General features: G+C 42.6%; 1 protein-coding gene across 7 annotated transcripts; it reads left to right on the top strand.

The window, feature by feature from the left end:
* Positions 1-1,328: 1,328 nt before the first annotated feature.
* LOC129603720 (deleted in malignant brain tumors 1 protein-like) lies at positions 1,329-18,666 on the top strand. Of its 7 annotated transcripts, XM_055506552.1 has the most exons (25): positions 1,378-1,684; positions 2,210-2,287; positions 2,519-2,550; positions 2,695-2,715; positions 3,265-3,340; positions 3,488-4,322; positions 4,408-4,692; positions 4,766-6,002; positions 6,500-6,577; positions 6,797-6,823; positions 6,968-6,988; positions 12,469-12,780; positions 13,297-13,590; positions 13,676-13,990; positions 14,076-14,366; positions 14,442-14,747; positions 15,411-15,710; positions 15,799-16,113; positions 16,209-16,517; positions 16,587-16,895; positions 16,984-17,295; positions 17,367-17,702; positions 17,777-17,881; positions 17,962-18,019; positions 18,116-18,666. In XM_055506552.1, the coding sequence occupies exons 9-25, from the start codon at positions 6,526-6,528 to the stop codon at positions 18,231-18,233; spliced, it is 3,780 nt and encodes a 1,259-aa protein (XP_055362527.1). In that variant the 5' UTR covers positions 1,378-1,684; positions 2,210-2,287; positions 2,519-2,550; positions 2,695-2,715; positions 3,265-3,340; positions 3,488-4,322; positions 4,408-4,692; positions 4,766-6,002; positions 6,500-6,525; the 3' UTR covers positions 18,234-18,666. The 7 variants fall into 7 exon arrangements, with proteins under 7 accessions (XP_055362532.1, XP_055362530.1, XP_055362531.1 ...); XM_055506556.1 differs by lacking the exon at positions 3,265-3,340 and having other exon boundaries at positions 1,366-1,684; positions 4,161-4,322; XM_055506554.1 differs by having other exon boundaries at positions 1,369-1,684; positions 2,519-2,715; positions 3,265-3,712; positions 4,161-4,322.
* Positions 18,667-19,825: the final 1,159 nt, after the last annotated feature.

Here is a 19,825-nt window from a genome sequence, read left to right as displayed (position 1 = left end):
CACACGCCGTCCCCACAAATCCAGTTTGGCTTTGGATGCGGCTACTTTATCTGCTAACTTGAAGACAGTTGTCATTATTCCTTGAAGTGACAAGTTCCGTTCCATGAGCAGGTTGAATATGACGCACAAGTAAGCCAGTTTTGCGATCCATTACTCATCAGTGAAGTGTGGCGCCAGCGGAAACTCTTTTTCAGAGAGAAATCTCTGCAGCGGCTCTGGCCAGCGATCTCCCTCGGGATAACCATCTTATCTCTGTGTATAAAAAGAGGCGTTTGTGGCCCGCATCCATCTCTTCACAAAGCTGTTTAAACAGGCGTTGATGACTTTAACCACATCATTCAGTACGCCGAGCAGATCCGAGCAGGTAAACCAGACAGCCGTCCAGTCATGGCAGCAGCTCCTTTCGTGCATATGCCGACACAAAAGGACCATTTTAGTTTTCCTGACATATAATCATTCAGCGACTTGAATAGTTCTGCAGCTGTAGTTTTAGTTGGCAACGATAGTGCACACAACATATCTTTGTGTGTATTCTCCTGATGAAGATATAGCACATAAACAAGAAGTAGTGCATTGATGTCAATACCTGTTGACTCGTCAACCTGGAGGCCATACCGCGGTGAATTATTAATTCTCTCCAACAGCTGTGTCTCAATGTCCTCTGCTTTTTCTTTAATGCGCCAAGTGACGGTGCTCGCCGAAAGAGGCACCTTTGCAATTTTTTTAACAGCAGCCTCTACGTAACCCTGCAATATCACCTGTCACTAATACTTTTAAAGGTGCCGACACACATTGACATTTACCTGCCCCACTTGGTTGGACAGTCTGACTAAATAACCTCTGTGCTGCGTCTCTCTGCTTTTAGCTCTGTTGTGATTTATTTTGTATTCAGCTTGTGATAATTGTATCCAGTGATACATTACTGTTTGTCTATGTTGCACAATATACATTATTTTAATATATGTTATAAGCTGATTTTGCTCATATTGACTTACGTGCATGTGTTTTATTGGTAAACTCAAACTTTTCTAACTACATGATTCACCCAGACGTCAATATGTGCTTAACCTCCTATCCTTTAAAAGCTGCGTTCTCTCATTCTGTTACCAGTAAAACGATACTTGGTTTAGAAAGAGCCAGTAACAGTTCAGATTAATAAATAAAAGCCATGACTGATAAAAAATAAACTCGGTTATACTGTGATGAACCAATAGAAGAAAAACAAAGAGGAAGTTTTACAAAGGGGTTACATGCAGCAAATTAGGAAATCAGATATCTGTACAAACAGTTGGCTGTGCTAGGCAATTTAAAATGCTGAGTGGACAATTAAGTTAGGTAACAGCACATAGGGTACATCCTCATACTTTAATTCTATAAATTAAAGGAATTGTTAAAAAGAAGTAAAAAGCACACTTTGCAAACTAATTTACTTTTTAATTCTAAATAATTACACAAAAAGAAAATCTGGTATAATTACTATCCTGGTACAAACTTTCTTTTATTACGCAAACACCATAACCAACTTATTATGTTGGTGATGGTTGTTGGTGATGCTGTCAAGGGATTGGGGTTTTGCAACAGGAAGTGTGGATCAGTCTATAACTATGAAGGTGTGTGAGTAATGGTTCCAGTCAGAAAGAAAAAAGAAATCTAACTGGACTGATATCTACTGGATCTTATTCAGGTGAGGTGCAAAATCAAGAAACTGCATCATCATCATATTCATGATGATATAGGATCTTAATATTTAATAAACTGGTTAAGTGACATCATTGAGGCTATTTTCTTGAAAACTAGCAGAGTTTTGTAAATGAAAAGCAAAATAGGAAGGAGGGAGGTTTGTCGGTAACAACGTTGCTTTTATCTCTGCATTCCTCGTTTGTGTTTTTCTCCTCCTGATCTTTGCATTGTTCACAAATCACTGTCACCATCGACGTCTTTACTATAAAACTGTATCTGTTTTCCTGTTACATTTATTGTCTTTTTCAAACACCAGTGTAGATGTTGTGTACAACAAAAATGAAAAAGCCTCTTACGCTCTGTGATTGATGTAAATGTCAAAATGCGTCCAGTTTACAGATTTCCATTTTGCAGTTTCCAAATGCAGACAGCTTCCTTTTTTCACAACAATTTTTGAATTTAACTTTTCAGTGAATCCAAAAAAATGTCAAAATGTTTGTGATTCTTTATCTTTACTGTCTCTTGGCAGCTTTTGCATATTTCTGAAGACCCATTATGAGTTTCCTTCCTGCTGAAAAACTAGTGCTTGTTCTACATTTAACCATAGGTAAGTTTGAAGGAATCTACTTCTTCTGCATAGAGTTAAATAGATTTATTATTGGTAACACAGGAGAAAGCTTTAATTCCATATTCAGATTAATAGTGCATTTTATAATGGAAAGTGTGAAAGACTTTTACTATATATAATTTTACTATATACTGCCTCATACTGTCTGAAATATCCAAGTGTGGTCAGGTTGAATAATATAGTAAGCACTTTTTGATATTTCTGCTCTAGTTCTGCTGATACTACCAACACTTACAGTACAGGTTGGTAAGTTCTTTACTATAAACTGTTTTGATATAAATAAATACCACAGTGCGGCAACTAATATCCGCTAACTTTTAAAATCCACTATCAATGTGATAAAATCTCGCTGGTTGGGCCTTCGCGTTGCTCCGTCAATGCTGAAGATGCTGGAGTCGTCTGTTCAGGTAAGACTGAGTTCACTCACTTATCTCCGCCGTTTACTTTGCTTAAAACACTATGCAGCTACGTAGAACATTTTACACCTTTTTTGAAATAAAAAATTGATGGAGATGAAGGGAAGTTGTCCTCGAAATGTGGAGACACAGCCACACGGCTGAGCGTAAAGGCTGGATAGAAGAAAAAAGTAGATTTTTGTTGCATGCATATGTTCTATTGCCATTTTCTGAACAAAACGTGTCCAGCTTTCTTCTACTACTACTGTGTGTTGGTTTAACTAACCTGAGCTGCTACTGTGAATGGAAGTGTTTGAGTAAAAGGGTAAAGCTGTACATAAACAAACTTAAACCTTAGAATGTGGAACTGCCCAAGTTCACTAGTTCACAGAAATTGGGAAATCTGTTAACGCAGCATTTGTCCTGCATCTAGAACTTGTACGTGTCTGCAGAAGAACAAACTGAAATCTTTTAGACGGAATCCTAAATTGATTGCCTGGCACATAATGGAGAGATGAAGTTCTAACCTGCTGTTGCAAACTACTGTACGTGTGTTTGAAGAAATCTTAAGGGTTGTCAAGTTTGGAGAAGCTCATGACCTGCCTGGAGTCAAGACCAATTGCTTTGGAAATGAGAGGTCCTTTTCACAATATAAGTATACACTATAAGACTGTATTGATGCTAAAGTTTTCTGTACAAGTAAGTGATCCATGTGTTTGGACCTTTGCTATGAAACTTTGTTACAGTAACTTGTGACCTGGACCTGTTCTTTTAAACCAAACAGACAGTAAACTGGTCCGTCTAAAGAACGGGACCCATCGATGCTCTGGGTGGGTGGAAGTCTACCACAACGGACAGCGGGGAACTGTTTGTGACCACAAATGGGGGATGCAGGAAGCAGCTGTCGTTTGTCGACAGATGAATTGTGGGAACCCGGTCGCAGTCAAGTACAAAGCCCACCTCGGCAGAGGTCAGGATCAGATGTGGCTGGATGACATCTATTGTATTGGTAATGAGAAGAGCCTGACTGACTGCCCACATACAGTAGTGTACAGTACAGTCAAGGGGATCTGTAAATAAACAACGTTTATTGTACAAGCTTAGTCAGGCAATCCAGGTCATACACATCAGGTCTCAAGTCTTCAGGCACAAAAGGAGCAGGCAAGTTCTGATCCAGGAAACATGCAGGGGTTCGGTACACAGGTTAGCTCGGCAGGGGTACAGACTAGGGCTAGGCAAATCTTGAGGTCAGACAGTCAGAATGTTACCGCATGGTCCAGGCGAAGGTACAGGCGAGGGACAGGCAGGAATCTGCGGTCAATAACGGACGTGATCAGGAAACAAGATAGCAATACTAGGAACGCTGGAATGTGGTACTGAGACTCGACAATCTGGCAAGGTGCTGGGGTGAGAGATGGTGCTTAAATACTGGGTGACTGATTACTGATGATGGACAGGTGTGTACAATGAAGACCGGTAATGACGGCGAAAACAGCTGAGATGAGACATGAACAGGAAGTCCTTCAAAGTAAAAGCAGAACGAGAACCGGATCGTGACACATAGAGGCCTCGGACAACATGACTGTGACCATTTGAAGATGCAGGTGTTATATGCTCAGGTAACAAAATACACAACATTCATAACAATGATGACTTTGAGAAGCTGTGAATATCATGTTCACCTGCTTTATCTTTACCCTCCAGAAAATGTCAGACTGCTTAATGGACCAGACTCTGGCAGACTGGAGGTCTTCCACAACGATAAATGGGGGAAGATCTGTTCAAATAACTGGAGCAGCAAAGAGGCTGCAATGGTGTGTAAAGAACTCAACTGTGGCACTCCCAAAAGAACCCAAGAGAACTTTGGCGCTGGTAGCAGCGAGCTGGGAACTTATACGAGCACATGCTCCGACAGTGTGAGCTCCATCGCCCAGTGCACACTTCAACAGCACTCAGGAACATGCAACAGTGTTTCTGTGTCATGTGCAGGTAAAAGACTAGTTGCCAAAGATGCTAGTCTCATGTTACTGAACAGTTAACTTAAGTGTGATCCTGTCCTCAGAGCTGAGGCTTGTGAACGGCATTCACCCATAGCCAGCTGGGATAGGCTCCAGCCCCCCCGCAACCCCACGTATAAAGCGGTAGAAGATGGATGGATGGATGGATGTACTTTACATACTATGAAAGACCCTCAGATGAACTTAACCATGGTTCCACTTTTCAATTTGTGCTGTCTCAGCTTTATGGTGCAATAGTGCCTGTGTCTTGCTTCCTGTACTGTGTGTTTGCTCAGTCCAAACAAGCTTCTGTTCGTTCAACATGGAACAAAGCCACCACTGGCTCTGACAACATTCCCAATTTGTTTACTTGTGTCCTCATTAATTATCAAAACTATGATGTTTTTTTATGAATTTGTGTCAGTGCATACTTGGTTGGACAACCTGACTAAATAACCTCTGTGCCGTGTCTCTGATTTACTGTGGTTTACTTTGTATTCAGCTTGTGAGAATTGTATCCATTGACACATTAATGTTTGTCTATGTTGCACACAGCATATTAGAGTTAAATTTGTATTATAAGCTGATTTGCCTCATATTGACTCGTGCATGTGTTTTATTGGTAAACTCAAATTTTTCTAGCTACATGTTCATTTGTTTTTCTTAGTATCTTTGAAATAGATCCTGTCAGTTTAGGACCGAGTTTAGAATCACCGTAGACTCAGATCAGTGGTACCACCTTCAACATCGGGGACTAATTCATATCTTTCCATGGCTGATAAAAAATAAAGTTGGTTGTTTATGTGTTACTGTGATGAACCAATAGAACAAAGAGGAAGTTTTACAAAGGGGATACAAGCAGCAAATTAGGAAATCAGATATCTGTACAAACGTTTGGCTGTGCCAGGCAATTTAAAATGCTGAATGGACACTTAAGTTAGGCAACAGCAAGTAGGGTACATCCTCATACTGTAATTCTATAAATAAAATAGAAATTAAAGGAATAGTTAAAAAGAATTAAAAAGCACAGTTTGCAAACTAAATTACTTTTTAATTATAAATATTTACAAAGTAAATCTGGTGTAATCTACTATCCTCCTGGTACAAACTTCCTTTTCTTACGCAAACACCAATCACCAACTTATTATGTTGGTGATGGTTGTTTGTGATGCTGTCAATAGATTGGGGTTTTGCAAGAGGAAGTGTGGATCAGTCTATAACTATGAAGGTGTGTGAGTAATGGTTCCAGTCAGAAAGAAAGAAGAAATCTCACTGGACTGATATCTACTGGATCTTATTCAGGTGAGGTGAAATATTATGCAATTATTGCAATTATTTAATATAGTAATATTTAATAAACTGGTTAAGTGACATATCATTGAGGCTGTTTTCTTGAAAACTAGCAAAGAGATCTGTAAATGAAAAGCAGAATAGGAAGGAGGGAGGTTTGTCGGTAAAAACGTTGCTTTTTTCTGTGCATTCCTCGTTCTTTATTTTCTACTGCTGATCTTTGCATTGTTCACAAATCACTGTCACCATCGACATCTTTACTATAAAATTGTACCTATTTTCCTGTTACATTTAATGTCTTTTTCAAACACCAGTGTAGATGTTGTGTACAACAAAAATGAAAAAGCCTCTTACGCTCTGTGATTGATCTAAATCTCAAAATGCGTCCAGTTTGCAGTCCAAATGCAGACAGCTTCCTTTTTTTACAACAATTATTGAATTTAACTTTTTAGTGTATCCCAAAAAAGTCAAAATGTTTGTGCTTCTTCATCCTTACTGTCTCTTGGCAGCTTTTGGATGTTTCTGAAGACCCATTATGAGTTTCCTTCCTGCTGAAAAACTAGTGCTTGTTCTATATTTAACCATAGGTAAGTTTAAAGGAATTTACTTTTTCTGCATAGAGTTAAATAGATTTATTATTGGTAACACAGGAGAAAACTCCATATTCAGATTCATAGTGAATTTTATAATTGAAAATGTGAGAAAGACTAAATGAATTTTTTTATATACTGCCTCATATGTCTGAAATATTCAAGTGTGGTCATGTTGAATAATATAGTAAGCACTTTTTGATATTTCTGCTCTAGTTCTGCTGATCCTATCAACACTTACAGGTTGGCAAGTTCTTTATTATAAACTGTTTTGATAATAATAAATACCACAGTGCGGCAACTAATATCCGCTAACTTTTCAAATCCACTATCAATGTGATAAAATCTCGCTGGTTGGGCCTTCGCGTTGCTCCGTCAATGCTGAAGATGCTGGAGTCGTCTGTTCAGGTAAGACTGAGTTTACTCACTTATCGCCGCCGTTTACTTTGCTTAAAACACTATGCAGCTACGTAGCACACTTTACACCTTTTTTGAAAGAAAAAATTGATGGAGATGAAGGGAAATTGTCCTCGGAATGTGGAGACACAGCCACACGGCTGAGCGTAAAGGCTGGATAGAAGAAAAAAGTTGATTTTTGTTGCATGCATATGTTCTGCTATTGCCATTTTGTGAGCAAAACGTGTCCAGCTTTCTTCTACTACGTTGTGTGTTGGTTTAACTGACCTGAGCTGCTACATGAATGGAAGTGTTTGAGTAAAAGGGTAAAGCTGTACATAAACAAACTTAAACCTTAGAATGTGGAACTGCCCAAGTTCACTAGTTCACAGAAATTGGGAAATCTGTTAACGCAGCATTTGTCCTGCATCTAGAACCTATACGTGTCTGCAGAAGAACAAACTGAAATCATTTAGACAGAATCTTAAAATGATTGCCTGGGGCATAATGGATAGATGAAGTTCTAACCTCTTGTTGCAAACTATTGTACAGATAGAGCGGCAAATTTCCACTGCCTCATTCCTGCTGGATTTCACGCTGATCTCTTCATGACATTAGCATGACATAGGCACCATTCCACCAAGCCCCCCTACACCAGTCATGACCCCCCACTGTGATGTACCTAACGCGTAGCTGCCTTGGTAACGTCCCCTAAATCTTTCTTAAGAAATGACCTGCAATTGCACATTCATGCACCAGGTGGAGCAGTGACATGTGACTGGAAGTGCATGAGGTTTGTGTACTATATATACACACTCTATTCTCACCCTCCGCGGGTGGTCTCATCCACTTTCCAAGCTCGGGTCCTCTACCAGAGGCCAGGGAGCTTGAGGGTTCTGCGCAGTATCCTTGCTGTTCCTAGGACTGCACTTTTCTGGACTGAGATTTCAGATGTTTTTCCAGGGATCTGTCGTAGCCACTCCTCCAGTTTGGGGGTCACAGCCCCTAGTGCTCCGATCACCACAGGCACCACTGTGGCCTTCACCTTCCAAGCCTTCTCCAGTTCTTCTCTGAGCCCTTGGTATTTCTCTAGTTTCTCATGTTCCTTTTTCCTGATATTGCCATCGCTTGGTATTGCCACATCCACCACTACGGCTTTCCTCTGCTCTTTATCCACCACCACAATGTCTGGTTGGTTCGCCATTACCATTCTGTCAGTCTGGATCTGGAAGTCCCACAGGATCTTGGCTCGCTCGTTCTCTACCACCTTGGGAGGTGTTTCCCACTTTGACCTTGGGGTTTCCAGTCCATACTCCGCGCAGATGTTCCTGTATACTATGCCAGCCACTTGGTTATGGCGTTCCATGTATGCTTTGCCTGCCAGCATCTTACACCCTGCAGTTATGTGCTGGACCGTCTCTGGGGCCTCTTTGCACAGTCTACACCTTGGGTCTTGTCTGGTGTGGTAGATCTGGGCCTCTATGGCTCTGGTGCTCAGGGCCTGCTCCTGTGCAGCCAGGATGAGTGCCTCTGTGCTGTCCTTCAGCCCAGCCCTTTCAAGCCATTGGTAGGATTTGTTGAGATCAGCCACTTCAGTTATGTTCCGGTGGTACATCCCGTGCAAGGGCTTGTCCTCCCATGATGGTCCCTCTTCCAGCATCTCATCCTCTGTTCTCCACTGCCTGAGACATTCACTCAGCACATCATCTGTCGGGGCCTTATCCTTGATGTACTTATGGATCTTGGATGTTTCATCCTGGATAGTGGCTCTCACGCTCACTAGTCCTCGGCCTCCTTCCTTGCGGCTAGCGTACAGTCTCAGGGTGCTGGATTTGGGGTGGAACCCTCCATGCATGGTGAGGAGCTTTCGTGTCTTAACATCTGTGGTCTGTATCTCTTCCTTTGGCCACCTTATTATTCCTGCAGGGTATCTGATCACTGGCAGAGCGTAGCTGTTTATTGCCCGGGATTTGTTCTTGCCATTGAGCTGGCTTCTTAGGACTTGCCTTACTCGTTGGAGGTATTTGGCTGTTGCCGCATTCCTTGTTGCCTGTTCAAAGTTGCCGTTTGCCTGTGGTATTCCAAGGTACTTGTAATTGTCCTCAATGTCTGCTATTGTTCCTTCTGGGAGTGAGACCCCTTCTGTGTGGATTACCTTGCCTCTCTTTGTCACCATCCTCCCACATTTCTCGAGTCTGAATGACATCCCGATGTCCGAGCTGTAGATCCTGGTGGTGTGGATCAGCGAGTCGATGTCTCGCTCACTCTTGGCGTACAGCTTGATGTCATCCATGTAGAGGAGGTGACTTATGGTGGCCTCCGTTCCGGAGTCGGTATCCATAGCCAGTCTTGTTTATTATTTGGCTGAGGGGGTTCAGACCTATGCAGAACAGCAGTGGGGACAGTGCATCTCCTTGGTATATGCCACATTTGATGGATACTTGGGCAAGTGGCTTCCCATTGGCTTCAAGGGTGGTTCTCCACAACCTCATCGAGTTTGCAATGAAGGCCCTTAGAGTTTTGTTGATGTTGTACAGCTCCAAGCATTCAGTGATCCATGTGTGTGGCATTGAGTCATAGGCTTTCTTGTAGTCGATCCAGGCTGTGCACAGGTTGGTGTGTCACATTCTGCAGTCTTGGGCGACTGTTCTGTCTACCAGGAGTTGGTGTTTGGCTCCTCTGGTATCCTTACCAATGCCCTTCTGTGCTTCGCTCATGTATTGACTCATGTGCCCACTTATCTTAGTGGCGATGATGCCTGACATGAGCTTCCATGTTGTGGAGAGGCAGGTTATTGGCCGGTAGTTGGATGGCACTGCACCCTTTTTTGAGGGATCCTTCATTATCAGGATCGTTCGCCCTTCGGTTAGCCATTCAGGGTGAGTCCCATCCCTTAGCAGCTGGTTCATTTGTGCTGCCAGGCGCTCATGGATTGCAGTGAGCTTCTTTAGCCAGTAGGCGTGGATCATGTCAGGGCCAGGTGCTGTCCAGTTTTCCCTCCCCTCTGACCTGAGTCCTGGATCGTCCTGGCTCCCCCTTGCCGTAGCATTTGTGTTGTATCTCGTCAATCTCAAGTTGAGATAGCAGTTGCCGTTTGTGGATGTTGGAACACTGAGCCACTAGTTGCTTCGCAGTCAGTCTTTAATGTGGGTTTCTCCGTTCCCATTCACCGCACATTCTTTGCATGTAACCCCTCTGACTAGGGTTACTTGAGTAGTAGCATTCCAACAGAGCCTTGTTCTCGCATCTCAGCCATTTCTTTCTTGTTCCAGTAGCCCACTTCTCGCCAAGGTGCTCTGGTTCCCTAACACCTGACGCAGACTTTGTTAGACCGGGCGACGTCTGAGCCGGTATCTCATGTGGTTCATTGTCTCTCATGATATGAGGTAGGCGGTAGCTTGAAGGGTCTTGCCCAAGGGCCCACACTGGATGCTTATTCGCCCTAACAGGGATTCGAACCGGGAACCCCCTGCATGCAAGTCCTGTGACTTTACCGATTGAGCTATCCAGCTATATATATATATATATATATATATATATATATATATATATATATATATATATATATATATATATATATATATATATATATATATATATATATATATATATATATATATATATATATATATATATATATATATATATATATATCTGGCTATATATCTATTTAAAAAAAAAATATACAGTTTTTTTGTTAAATGTAAAGTAGTTTATAACTGAACTTAAAGTTATTTATGTCTAAGTAAGTAGAAAATGACAGCAGTTTTGAATACAGTGCCCTTTAGTCAAACATTCAGTCGACATCCACATGGATATTTTATTTGTTCTAATTATACTAAGTATTGCTGTAATGCAACACAAATGACAACTGACAAAGACCAAAAGCTTCCTCAGTCTGAGGGAAGTTCCATATTAACCTCCAGTTTGGCTTCACTTCACACTTGCAAAGAACTGGCTCGTTACGTGAACAAAAGACACAAAAGTGAGTAGGTGTGATGACCCTACCCTAAGAAGGACACGAATTGTAAAAGCTTGTTTCTGCTCCAGACCGAAAGAGTTGTCATGACTCAACTTTCACACAACTTAACCTGAGCCATGAAAACCAGATATATTTGTTAACGGCTTAACAAGAAAATTCTTCATGGATCCATAACCTTAAAGGTTCCGCTCAAATCAAGGCTTTGTTAACATAATGCTGTATGAAGGAATTTAGTGTCTGTCCATACAGTAGCTCACCCTCAAAGGACCAACAGCCTAGTGGTTAAGGCACATAATCTTCCAGCTAGAGACTTCTGGTGTAAACTTGCCTCTGGTGTCTGGTGGAGATCTGTGCACCCCATTTTCTGTTGACAAGGCGAGAAGAATCAATCAAGGCAAAGCACATCAGTGCCTCAAGAATGGACAGACATTAGGCCTGGTTGTACGGCAGGAAATCAGCATCAGCATCCACCATATCCAGTAATAAATTGACATCTGAATACATATATGTGTTACCAGAGTTATGCCAGCTGATATTCTTTCAGTTCTGTGTCAATTCAGTCAGCTTTTACTGCCAAATATCACCACAATCGGCTGATTGTGAAGGCTCAATAATTTTCAAGTTAACTCACAGAGTTTTCTTAAAGTAGAAACATTGCCAAAAGTGCAGGAACCTTCAGTCTGAGTGCAGTTACACAATATCCTCCATTTGCAATAGGCTTCCCTTCACACCTGTAAAGAACTGGCTCATCAGTTGAACAAAGGACTGTGAGAAGGTGTGAAGACCACGTCCCTCATGAAGAACATACAATGTAGAAGCTCCTTGAGAAACATTTCCGCTCTAAAAGAATGTAGCTGCAATGAATAACTTTAAGACAACCTGGTTGAGGAAATTGTCAAATTAATTGGATGTTTATAAAGTCTGTAAATAAAACTTGTTCAAAAGAAAGCGTTAAGTTTATGGCTTCAGGGTATAAAAGTTTCTTATATTAAACCACCAACTAACAAAAATGGTTTGTTTAAAAAACTGTGGGTGGGAAATTGTGTGCTTTAACCAATAGGCTCTTTGAAGTGATGGATCTCTTTTTTCTGTCTGAAAAAAGGCTCTCAATTGTTATGTTCACCTAAGCTGCATTAGAAGATTCAAATGTTCTTTTTTTAATTTAAAAGAGCTCCTGAAGCAGACACACTGACACACACACACACAATACATCCAGGTGAATATGGCTAAATATATAAAATGAAAATTTAAGAATTTCATTCGGTACATTTGTAAAGTCCAATTGTAAGGCCCAACCTAATACATCCAGTAACTGATAAACCTCCAGAAGGTAGTTTGGCAGCTGTGGCAGCGTCTGAAATATCCAAGTGTGGTTAGCATGAATAACATAATAAACACTGATTTTTCTGCTCTAAGCTTGCTGAACCTGACACTACTTACAGATCAGTACTACTGCTACTACTACTTTACTTAACTAAAAGGGTACTTTTATCTCATTTTTCAAATCCAGAATGTGATAAAATCAGGCTGGTTGGTCCGTCGCGTTGCTCTGGCACAGTGGAGGTCAGCCACAATGGCAGCTGGGGCACTGTGTGCGATGACCACTGGAGCCTTCACAGCGCTGCCGTGGTGTGCAGAGAGGTAGACTGTGGCTCGGTGCTTGAGGCCAAAATGGATGCCTTCTTTGGGGAGGGGAAGGAAATGATTTGGCTGGACGATGTCCAGTGCATGGGTGACGAGTCCTCCATCCTCAAGTGTCCGCATAACCCATTTGGGCTAAATGACTGTCGCCATGCTGAGGACGCTGGAGTCGTCTGTTCAGGTAAGACTGAGTTCCCTCACTTATCTCTGCCATGTTTGCTTTCCTCAACAGACTATACAGCTACTTTGGACCTTTGATGCAAGTAAAACTTTGATGGAGTTTTAGTCAGGAAATTGTCCTGGGAATACGAAGACACATACACGCGGGTCAGCGCAAAGCACAGAGAAGAAAAAGTTGATTTTGTGTCCAGTTTTTTTCTGATTCATTCTGTGTTGCCTTAACTAACCTGAGCTGCTAAAGTGGACGAAAGTGTTTGGGTAAAAGGGTGAAGCTGTGCATAAACAAACTTAACCCTTAAAATGTGGAACTGCCCCAGTTTTCTAGTTTACAGAACCTGGCAAATGGGTGAGAAAACGCAGAATTTGTCTTACATCTAGAAACTGTAAGTGTCACCAGAAAAACAAACTAAAATCGTGGTGGGGATCGTAAATATTAATGGATAGATGAAGCTCTAACCTCTCGTTTCACAATACGCCAGCTAGAAACAGTTGCAAACTACTGTATATGTGTTTGCAGAAACTTTGAGGGTTGTCAACGGAAGCAATCGATGTAATGGCAGAGTAGAAGTCTTCTACAATGAGCGATGGAGGCGGGTGTGCAGCAGTGACTGGGGCAAGGAGGAAGCAGAGATACTGTGCAGAGAATTGAACTGCGGTTCTCCTGACAATGCGACTGCAGCACAGACGTTTGGAGAACCCCATGACCTGCCTGGAGTCAAGACCAATTGCTTTGGAAACGAGAGCTCCTTTTCACAGTGCACCTTTCAAGAATTCAAGGAAGGCTGTATTGATGCTACAGTTTTCTGTACAAGTAAGTGATCCATATGCTTAGACCATTGCTATGAAACTTTGTTAGAGTAACCCGTGACCTGGACCTGTTCTTTTAAACCAAACAGACAATAAACCAGTTCGTCTAAAGAATGGGACCCATCGATGCTCTGGGCGGGTGGAGGTCTACCACAACGGACAGTGGGGAACTGTTTGTGACGACAGATGGGATATGCAGGAAGCAGCCGTTGTTTGTCGACAGATGAATTGCGGAAACCCGATCGCAGTCAAGGACCAAGCCCACTTTGGAAAAGGTCAGGATCAGATGTGGTTGGATGACATTGACTGTTTTGGTTATGAGAATGGCCTGATTGACTGCCCACATAGAGGCCTCGGACAACATGACTGTGACCACTCTGAAGATGCAGGTGTTATATGCTCAGGTAACAAAACACACAACATTTATAACAATGATGACTTTGAGAAGCTATGAATATCACGTTCACCTGCTTTATCTTTACCTTCCAGAAAATGTCAGACTGGTCGGTGGACCCAACTTGTGTTCAGGCAGACTGGAGGTCTTCCACAACGATAAATGGGGGAGGATCTGTTCACATAACTGGAGCAGCAAAGAGGCCGCCATGGTGTGTAAAGAACTCAACTGTGGCACTCCCAAAAGAACCCAAGAGAGCTTCGGCGCTGGTAGCAGCGAGCTAAGAATTTATACGAGCACATGCTCTGAAAGTGTGAGCTCCATGGCCCAGTGCACACTTCAACAGCACTCAGGAACATGCAACAGTGTTTCTGTGTCGTGTGCAGGTAAAAGACTAGTCGCCAAATATGCTAGTCGCATGTTACTGAACAGTTAACTGAACAGTGTAATCCTGTCCTCAGAGCTGAAGCTTGTGAACGGCACAGACCGTTGCTCCGGCAGAGTGGAGATTCTGCATAACAATCGGTGGGGAACGGTGTGTGGCAATGACTTTGACATGAGAGACGCCCAGGTGGTGTGCAGGACCATAGACTGTGGGTCACCTCTGACCATCAAGCACAATGCTTTCTTTGGTAAAGGTGAAGCACAGATATGGCTGGAAGATGTAAACTGCTCCGGCAATGAGACATCTCTTGTGCACTGCCAACACCGGTCCTTTGGAGAGAGTAACTGTGGCCACGGAGAGGACGTTGGTGTGATATGTTCAGGTATCATCACATCCCTTCACATCAGTATTGTGCGGTGAGGTTCATGGCTGGTGAAGGATGGTGAAGTCCTCTGGAGTCAGATTTCACAATCATAATAATACCTCAAAAGAGTGTATTTTTCACTATTTAATTCTCAGAATGCATATTACTACTGGCCACATTTCACATTTTATCATCATACTTATCTCATCTAATGGAACATATTTGATCTTGAAGGAACAGATCTTTTATAGCAGTAAGAGACCTGACCTGTAGCCTCCATGTATTTTTCACAATTCATACTTATTCTGAAGTATAGAAAGGTGTAAATGTTCCTGACAGTTTCAGCATCTGGGCTGAGGCTCCCCTCACTGACGCCTTATTTCTGGTTTCTCGCCATATTAGATCAGGAAATGCGCAGATTTAACAATTTTTACACAGAAAAATGTTAAGATAATTGAAATTATAGGAACAAATAAATTTTATAACATGTATAACACAGATCAATGGACAGAAATACATTTTTATTTATTTTTTTTTTAGTGACATTATGGTATTGTCAGTTGAGGTGAGGCCCCGCCTCCCCTGCCTACCCTGACCAAACGTTACTGGTTCACATCATATCAGTAACAGAATCTCACTTTAGATTTCTTCCACTGCTGATTTTGTCTGCTTTGCTTCCAGATTCTATTCGACTGCTTAATGGCACTGACCATTGCTCGGGCCGGGTGGAGGTCAACTACAACGGTCAATGGTCACCAACATATAACGTCAACTGGGGAATGAACGAAGCCCGAGTGGTGTGTCGAGAAATTAACTGTGGCGATCCCGTCCAGGCTGCAGGCTCGTTTGTTGAGAGTGGAGATCTGAGGGGGCATAAGATCAGCTGTGGTGGAGGGGAGAGGTCGCTGAGACAGTGCACACTCGGAGACTACGTGAGAACTAGCAGTGACCAAATTCAAGAGGCAACGGTCCAATGTTCAGGTTTGACTTTACTCAGCATTTAGGTCAATAAAAGTAAACAGATATAGACATATGCAGATGATGGACTTCTGTCTTCTATGATTTCCAGGCAATGTGAAATTATCCAATGGGCCGACTCGCTGCGCTGGAACAGTGGAGCTGTACGACGAAGGCCAGTGGGGAACTTTGTGCTCTGATACTTGGGATATGAAAGATGCAACAGTGGTGTGCAGGCAGCTGGGCTGTGGAAAAGCTCATAAAATTAGTACCAAGTATGAATCTGGGAACCACATCAGCCAAACCTGGGTGGAACAATTTGAATGTAATGGACAAGAAGTTGTGTTGTCACAGTGCCGACAAAGACCTTTACAAGACAGAGACAGAACCCGCAACACAACTTCGCTTGCCAGTGTTGTCTGCACAGGTAGCACATGATTTAGTCTGTGAATTGAGCCTTTAAGGTTTTCAATCCAAAGTTGGACGTCATTTCATGACACAGTCAGTTTACTTGTCTTGCAGAAAATCTGGAGGTGCGGCTGATTAATGGTGAGAATGAGTGCTCTGGCAGAGTAGAAGTCCGGCATGGTGCGGACTGGAAAACTGTGTGTGACACAGACTGGACCATGAAGAAGGCTGAAGTGGTATGTGAGCTCCTAGAGTGTGGCCACGCCGTAAATGCCACCAGCGCCACCAGCCAAGGCAATGGGCCAGCAGTGGACTCCAAGGATTCCTGCTTTGACAATGTGACGGCTCTGCAGCAATGCTCAGTCAAAGGTTTCACAGCGGGAACATGTGGGCATGAACAAAACGCTGGTGTTTTCTGTGTTGGTGAGTATGCACAGATGATGTCTTCTGGGTGGATGCCAATTCTGAACATTTTATGTGCTTCTCATGCAGCACAGCTCCGTTTGGTCAGCAATTTCAGCCAATGCGCCGGCAGAGTGGAGATCCTCCATAAAGGCCAGTGGGGGACTGTGTGTGATGATGAGTGGGAGATGAGCGACGCCAACGTGGTGTGCAAGCAGCTCGGCTGTGGCCACGCAGTGCTTGCTCCCACGTCTGCCCACTTCGGTGAAGGCACTGGACCGATATGGCTCGACGACGTGGGATGTTCGGGTGAAGAAGCCGCTCTCACGCACTGCAAGCATCTCGGAATTGGTGAAAATAACTGTGAGCACGGTGAAGATGCTGGTGCCATCTGTTTAAGTATGATGGTTAATCTGATTTTATTGTTGAACTTATACTTAGCTTTTAAGATATTGGCACACTTCAAACCAATCTCTATCTATTCCAGGTTCTCTAGAGAAGCCCCAGATCACCTTGAGTCCTGGTCCTGAGGTGAACTGGGGCGACAAAGTTGAAATCACCTGCACTATAGTAACAGAGCACTTAGGTGGAACAGAGAACTTAGGTGGAACATTTGTCCTGAGAAAAACTCAAGACTCTGCCAAATTGGAGAGGTTCTCTGAACATGAAGCTGTTACCTTCATCTTTTGTAAAGTGGACTTCAACCACACAGGGTCATACTTCTGCGAATATCACAAGAAACTGCCAAATCAAGTCATCTCCTACCCTGAAGGAAACACTGTTGATCTGTCTGTCACAGGTTGGTCCAGTTGAACTTCTACTGCAACCAGGTTTTATCATTTTAATTAACATTCTGCCTTTATTATGCAGTGAAACTGGAGAAGCCCAGCATCTCCTTGACGTCTCCTCAGGCCATGGTGATCTACAGCCCAGACAAGATATCTGTCACCCAGGGAAGCAGCTTCTCCATCACCTGCTTGATGCATTCCACATATGGGAAAGGCGTTTTCCACCTGATGAGGTCTGACAAGCAAACAAGTGAAACTCAGCCGGCGTTCACTCACTTAATTTTCAGTCAGGCCAACTTTGACTTCCCGACGATAGGCTATGAACTCCAAGGAGAGTACACCTGTGTCTACAGTTTTAACATCTCCTCATCGCCTTTCTTCTCTGCTCCTTCCAAGACTCTCCAAGTCACTGTCCAGGGTAGGAGCCATTTCTGCTCATGGATTCTTTTCTTCTGTCAACTCTACTTCATGATCTTTTAACCTATTCTGCAGCCTCGTCATCCTCAACTGTCGGAGGAGTTGTCGGAGGTCTTGTGGTCCTGCTGGTAGTGCTGGTTATAGGATACCTGGTCTGGAGAAATAAATGGTGTTTTGCTGGTAGGTGGCATATGGAAACTACTGCATTTTGTCCATACTTCACTAAGGTAAATCAAAAGGATACGTTGCTCTTTCTTCAGGTACAACGATTCAGTTTGAAAACAGGCTCGCAGCAGCAAACAAGTCAAGCAATGGACGGTAGGGGAACAGGATAAGGAGGTTAATGTTTGCATGGTTATTATGTCAGACGTCACATAGTGATTACAATTGTCTCATCTTCCATGTTGTAAACAGTCACAGTACAGAATACAACAATCAAGATGCAAGCAACACGGATGAGAGCATCCCTGAAGACCTGGCTGGGAGAGTGTGCTATGAGCTCGAACCACTTGTTTGCACAGGGCATAAATAAAACACGACCAAAAAGAAAAATACTGACTGTTTTATGCTCTCACGCAAAGTATGATTTTAATCAGCATCACATGAGCTATATGCAGACGCTCTATAGATTAGTATAATCCAAAAGTTGTTTTGAGGATTAAAGAGACTGTATTTTATTTTGTACAGTATGTTCATTTTCTCTTTGAGATGATATATGTTACTCAGGATTTCCTGCACATTCTCTTTTTTCAGTGTTACTGTATTTTTTGCTTTGTACTTTCTTGCGAACAACACTGATATAATATTGCCTGTGTTTTGCTTGCTGTACTGTACATGTATATGTGCATACACACAGTCCTAACAAGTTTTTCTATGTGGAACAGGAAACAAAGCCACAACTGGCTCTGACAATATTCACATTTTGTGTCCTCATTTATTGTCAAATAAACAACAATCCAAAATCAGTCCAAGTTCAATTTAGTGGGCACAAAGAAAAAGTGTCTGGTGGCTTGCTACTGTTGGACAACATGGGTGAGGAACAACCTCCTGGAGGCCACAGGTGAGAGGAGCTGCCACTGGGGCTGCCACTCTAGACAGTAGGGCAAGGATTGGGTCTCCAGTGGCGGCAGGGACTGAGTAGTCAGCTCTCACTCTGGTGGAACTGCAGAAAACGAGGAGTCAGTTCCCACCCGTTGTCAAGTGGTAAAGTCAGATCATTTCATCCTACTGGAAGGAGAAGCAATGAGTCTTGTAACCACTTGTCCCCTGGGGACAGAAACAGAGGCAGGACGCCCGGCCACTGCAGGACCATATAAATAAAGAGCCATTATCAGTTTAGATGAACTGTGATGAAGCACAAATTTATCATGTGATGGCGGTTTGCAGCTGAGTGCGAAGCCATCTAGAGCTTCTTGAAATAGCAGGATGTTGTGATCAATTGTTGCGTGGCAATTAGCCTTTGGCGCCGCTAGAGGTGCTCTTGTTTTGGCTCTTCCACATGCTTAGTTTGGTTTTCCTAAGGATGTCACTTAATAATTAGTTTGGATGCCATACACCTGTTTAGTTTAGTATTTAAGTATTAATATTTATTGATCATAAGCTGAAAAGCTACGCCTATGTTACAATAATTTAAAGAGAGGAGTTTTTTGAAGAAGTGGAGCTTTGCCTTTCATTGTTGTGATGTTGTGTTATTCTTTGAGGTTCGAGAAACTGTGTTCTTGTCTTGCGTATATAGTTTAGCCTGTGGAATACAGTGCTGTTTAGATTAGTTCTCAGTCGTTCAGTGTCATTGTCTTGTGTTTAGAATTTATGTTGCTCGTAAGAGAGGGAGCGTTAGTTTAGTGTAGTTTATAATACCTGTTCCTGCTAAGCAGTCTTTTAAAGTTCAGTTTTAGTTCTGAGCTTTGGTCCTGCCTCATGCAGTGAATTTATGTGTATCTACCTGTTTTTATTATTACTGGTCCTGCTTTAGCAGGTCTAGAGTCTATGTTTTGCGTCATATGTTTAATAAATCCTTTGTTCATTTTAGTTGGTGTGCGGGTCGTGCAATTGGGGTCTCTCCCTCTAACCCCTAACCTTTTTCCTGTGACCTGGTCAGCAGATGCGACCAGGGACACATAAAGG

This window comes from Betta splendens, chromosome 24 (genome assembly GCF_900634795.4).
Source record: "Betta splendens chromosome 24, fBetSpl5.4, whole genome shotgun sequence".
Classification (NCBI taxonomy): domain Eukaryota; kingdom Metazoa; phylum Chordata; class Actinopteri; order Anabantiformes; family Osphronemidae; genus Betta; species Betta splendens.
This window is presented reverse-complemented; position numbering and strand designations above follow the sequence as displayed.

Excerpts from the sequence above, each read along its gene's own strand:
- LOC129603720 (XM_055506557.1), top strand. The coding sequence starts at position 2,236 with ATGAGTTTCCTTCCTGCTGAAAAACTAGTGCTTGTTCTACATTTAACC. Across the intron at positions 15,711-15,798 it reads GGCAACGGTCCAATGTTCAG|GCAATGTGAAATTATCCAAT; the intron begins GTTTGACTTTAC and ends TATGATTTCCAG. Across the intron at positions 16,114-16,208 it reads TGCCAGTGTTGTCTGCACAG|AAAATCTGGAGGTGCGGCTG; the intron begins GTAGCACATGAT and ends CTTGTCTTGCAG.